Source organism: Macrobrachium rosenbergii, chromosome 8, assembly GCF_040412425.1.
Source record: "Macrobrachium rosenbergii isolate ZJJX-2024 chromosome 8, ASM4041242v1, whole genome shotgun sequence".
In the NCBI taxonomy this organism is placed as follows: Eukaryota; Metazoa; Arthropoda; class Malacostraca; order Decapoda; family Palaemonidae; genus Macrobrachium; species Macrobrachium rosenbergii.
The window spans coordinates 56,466,098-56,470,969 of record NC_089748.1 but is presented as its reverse complement, the minus strand read 5'-3'; the positions used below and the strand labels follow the sequence as shown (position 1 = coordinate 56,470,969).

Genomic DNA, 4,872 nt, shown 5'->3' with positions numbered 1-4,872 from the left:
TAGACTGGTTCCCAACTGGTTCCCAACTCAAGCAATTGGCCAAATTTCATTTTGTTCCTCAATTTGAGCAAATTGATGCCTTAAAATTCATTTGTGCAGTTTTTGTTCCTCGATTTGAGCAAAAATTCTAGGGGTTCCTCGATTTGATAAGGGAAGAAAAGTTCTAAGGCATCACATGTTGACTGCAGTTCCCCAACTCAGCTGTACCTCTGTTCCTCAAAACCACCAAATATTGATGTTTAAAAATTCTCGTTTTTGTTCCTCGATTTTGAGCAAAATAGGGTAATGATATGGGAACAAAGATTGAGCATCACATGTGTGAGCAGCAGTTCAACTCAGCTGTAGCTGTACTGGTTCCTCCAAAACCGCAAATTGATAACTTAAAATTCTCATTTTTGTTCCTTGATTTGAGCAAAAATGTGGGTAATGATAAGGGAAGAAAAAGTTCTAAAGGCATCACATGTGACTGCGGTTCAACTCAGCTGTACTCAGTTCCTCAAAACCACCAAATTGATGCCTTTAAATTCTCGTTTTGTTCCTCGATTTGAAACAAAAATAGGGGTAATGATATGGAAGAACAAGTTCTAAGGCATCACATTTGACTGCAGTTCCCAACTCCAGCTGTACCTCGGTTCACTCAAAACCACCAAAGTTGAATTCTCGTTTTGTTCCTCTTAACAAAGGGGAATTAAAAGTTCTAAGGCATCATGTGACAAGTTCCCCAACTCAGTCGGTTTCCCCAAATTCGTTTTGTTCTGATTTAGGCAAAATAGGGGTAATGATAAGGGAACAAAAGTTCTAAGGCATCACATTTGTGACTGTAGTTCCCAACTCAGCGTACCTTGGTTCGCCTAAAAAACCAAATTGATGCCTTAAAATTCTCGTTTTGTTCCTCGATTTGAGCAAAATAGGGGGTAATGATAGGGAACAAAGTTCTAAGGCATCACATTTGACTGCAGTTCCCAACTCAGCTGTATCGGTTGACTCAAAACCACCAAATTGATGCCTTAAAAATTCTCGTTTTTGTCCTCAGTTTGAGCAAAATAGGGTAAATGATAAGGGAACAAAAGTTCTAAGGCGTCACATTTGTGACTGCAGTTCCCAACTCAGCTGTACCTCGGTTCACTCAAAACCACCAAATTGATGCCTTAAAATTCTCGTTTTTGTTCCTCGATTTGAGCAAAATAGGGGTAATGATAAGGGAACAAAAGTTCTAAGACGTCACATTTGTGACTGCAGTTCCCAAACTCAACTGTACCTCAGTTCCTCCAAAACCACCAAATTGATGCCTTAAAATTCTAAATTTTTGGTCAGATTTTGAGCTCAAAAACAAAGTTCAGGCATCAACTGCAGTTGACTAACCTCAGTTTCAAAACCACCAAATTGATGCCTTAAAATTCGTTTTGTTCCTCGATTTGAGCAAAATAGGGTAATGATAAGGGAACAAAGTTCTAAGGCATCACATTGTGACTGCAGTTTAACTCCAGCTGTACCTCGGTTCACTCAAAACCACCCAAATTGATGCCTTAAAATTCTCGTTTTGTTCCCCCGATTTGAGCAAAATAGGGTAGTAATAAGGAAGAAGTTCTAAGGCATCATGTGTGACTGGTTCCTAACTCAGCTGTACCTCGGTTCATCATCAAAACCACCAAATTGATGCCTTAAAATTCTCGTTTTGTTCCTCAATTTGAGGCAAAATAGGGTAATGCTAAGGAACAAAAGTTCTAAGGCATCACATGTGACTGTGGTTCCAACTCAGTTGTACTCTGTTCCTCAAAACCACCAAATTGATGCCTTAAAATTCTCGCTTGTGTTCCTCAATTTGAGCAAAATAGGGGTAATGATAAGGGAACAAAGTTCTAAGGCATCACATTTGTGACTGCAGTTCCCAACTCAGCTGTACCTCGGTTCACTCAAAACCACCAAATTGATGCCTTAAAATTCTCGTTTTTGTTCCTCGATTTGAGCAAAATAGGGGTAATGATAAGGGAACAAAAGTTCTAAGGCATCACATTTGTGACTGCAGTTCCCAACTCAGCTGTACCTCGGTTCACTCAAAACCACCAAATTGATGCCTTAAAATTCTCGTTTTTGTTCCTCGATTTGAGCAAAATAGGGGTAATGATAAGGGAAGAAAAGTTCTAAGGCATCATTTATGACTGCAGTTCCACTCAGCTGTACTCGGTTTCACTCAAACCACCAAATTGATGCCTTAAAATTCTCGTTTTTTTCCTCCGATTTGAGCAAAATAGGGGTAATGATAAGGGAACAAAAGTTCTAAGGCATCATATTTGTGACTACAGTTCCCAACTCAACTGTGGCTCGGTTCACTCAAAACCACCAAATTGATGCCTTAAAATTCTCTTGTTTGTGTTCCTCGATTTGAGTCCTAGTGCGCAAATGGGTCAGGAAATTTTCTTTTCCTCTATAGTGTGATTATTTTTGAGGTAAAATGTTTCCAGAATCCTTGGTTGATTTGCCTGTTATAAAAATCATTGAGTGTGCTGTTATCATAGTGAGTGCAATGAAATTCTTGTTATGACTGTTGCTATAAAGTCGTTCTGGCTTTGCTAATTCCCATTTAATGAACGGGGGAAAACAAACTATAAAATACTTTAAAGACAATTTTATATATCGTATCACTGAAAATTCAATAATTCTTACATCAATTTTCCTCGCATTTATTTAGCACATTCATGATAGCATGACAATACCACTGCGTTGTCAGCTCCTACAAGAACCGCGATAAGGTACAATGTAATGAATCAGAACCTATGACAATGTTGCGCTCTGGTGTGGGATAACAATTTTTTTTTTTTACATAATTTATACATCTTTATACATCCGATTACTCAATTAACACACTGAGAGAAAAAAAAATGAAATAGGTTGGAGTAGGAAAACAAAGCATACAAACACACGAGATAAAAATTGTGAAAAAAAGGAAGCTCGGTGATAGGTGGTAACCTTAAATGCAAAGAAAATACAATACTAAATGTATCCTAACTATTCCTATGATGCCTTCCAGACGTAAATCTGATTTATTTTATTATCATCAAACTCAGATTCTTATATCTCAATGCTTCAGACAGGTTTAATGTGACTAATGTTCATGTATAATTTTCAAGAGTTTATGGTCTTGGAGCAGAGTGAATTAATATTGTACAAAGGCCTATGTTGTGCACGTGAGTCTCTAAGCATTTATGTATTTGATGATTACTTCTGTTACCTAAATTTATAAAAGTAACTCAGGACGGAGAATAGTTATTGAATCATGGATTATGGCTATGTTTATATTTTCGTTTATCTATTTGGTTTTTCATTTATTTTTAAAATTGCTTGTGAAAGCTGATCCCGGAAGTGAAGGAGAATATAAATTTTTACACATCAGTAAACATTAGCAAGGATAATATTTTGCAGCCTGCAGTAAATACCGCATCAAAGAGCAGATACTGTGCAACATTTGACAAATCGGGACAGTGCACAAATTTCACACTTTGCTAGATTATCAGATTTACGTGTGGAGGGCACTGTCGGTTTAAGGTAAATAAATACACTGAAAATATTTTTTTATATGTAAAAATAAAAGATTTAATTCTGTGCAAGAACATTTAAAGTTCGAGAGAGAGAGAGAGAGAGAGAGAGAGAGAGAGAGAGAGAGAGAGAGAGAGAGATAGTGGAGATGCTGAGAGAAAATAAAGCACCCACTGTTTTTACTAATTGCATTAGAGAGCCCTTGGAACCACACTCCTCCTTTTGCTTCTGCTGACGAGAATAAAAAAAAGATAAAAATAATAAAAAAAAACTAATAAGAAAAAGCTCGACAGAACAGCCTCTAATGTATTAAGAGGACGAGCGATGCGGAAGCTTTATGCTGGATGGCCTGGCACATTGCAAGTTTATATTTAGAGAGATAATTTACAGGTGAAGTTTTTTCTTCTTCTAAATGGTTGATGCTTGTACACATACGTGAGTGTGTATGAACTATACACACAAGATGTTGTATCCATATATATATATATATATATATAATATATATATATATATATATATATATATATATATATATATATATATATATATATATATATATATATATATATATATATATATACAATTCTCAAAAAAACGTTCACACAATTTCAGAATTTTGGGCACCAAAATTACTAAACAATTAATATGGAGATTGCAATGACTACCCTAAGTGGCTCATTAATTAGTCACAGCACTGCTACATGAATTAGTCTTTGGTTTGTCCGTTTTTGTTTTCATCTGAGCCCCACCAATCACCCTCGAGTGGCAGCGAATCAGTCCGCTGCAGTTCGAAAGGGATTATCCATAATTGTTGTCGCCCCGCTGTGTGCTAATTCCAATCGCTTGATTCACATCATAAACCAGCAATGCCCAAGACGCACCAACTTCTTGACATCGAGATAGCCGGCCTTCTCTCTTCTTCTTCTTCTTTCTTGGAGTACTGACTTCTTCTTGTTTTTTTTCTTAGAAGAAGTATTGGCAGACGAAGTAGTCGAGTTCTTTGCAGTCGTAGTTGTAGGCTCTGTAAGCTCTCTGCTTGAACAGTCCCATGCACCTGCCGGGGCCACTGGGAACCTCGTCATTCCACGTCTCTTTGCTCATGTCCACTGGAATTCCAGCCTGGAAAGAAACAAATAAGCTGGTTAACAAAGCATCAAACAAATAAACAAGCAAAACTAAAGATGTGGAGTTCAAGGAATGAGTTGCTCGAGTTTCTATAAAGGCACCATTTTCAGTTATTGTACAGTCATAACTCAAGAGAGACAAGAGATGGGAGAATTCGTATCAAGATTAGATAGAAGGGTAAACAGAGATGTTTTTACACGTCATCCTTGAACC

The 4,872-nt window shown here is 37.1% G+C and overlaps 1 protein-coding gene across 2 annotated transcripts in view; it reads right to left on the bottom strand.

The window, feature by feature from the left end:
• Window positions 1-4,462: 4,462 nt before the first annotated feature.
• The window catches only part of LOC136840894 (low affinity immunoglobulin epsilon Fc receptor-like), an 87,538-nt gene continuing 87,128 nt past the window's right edge, over window positions 4,463-4,872 (bottom strand). For both annotated transcript variants that reach the window (XM_067107852.1, XM_067107853.1), the window contains one exon: window positions 4,463-4,653. In XM_067107852.1, coding sequence (XP_066963953.1) covers window positions 4,498-4,653 — 156 coding nt within the window. In that variant the 3' untranslated portion in view covers window positions 4,463-4,497. The remainder of the gene's footprint in view (window positions 4,654-4,872) is intronic.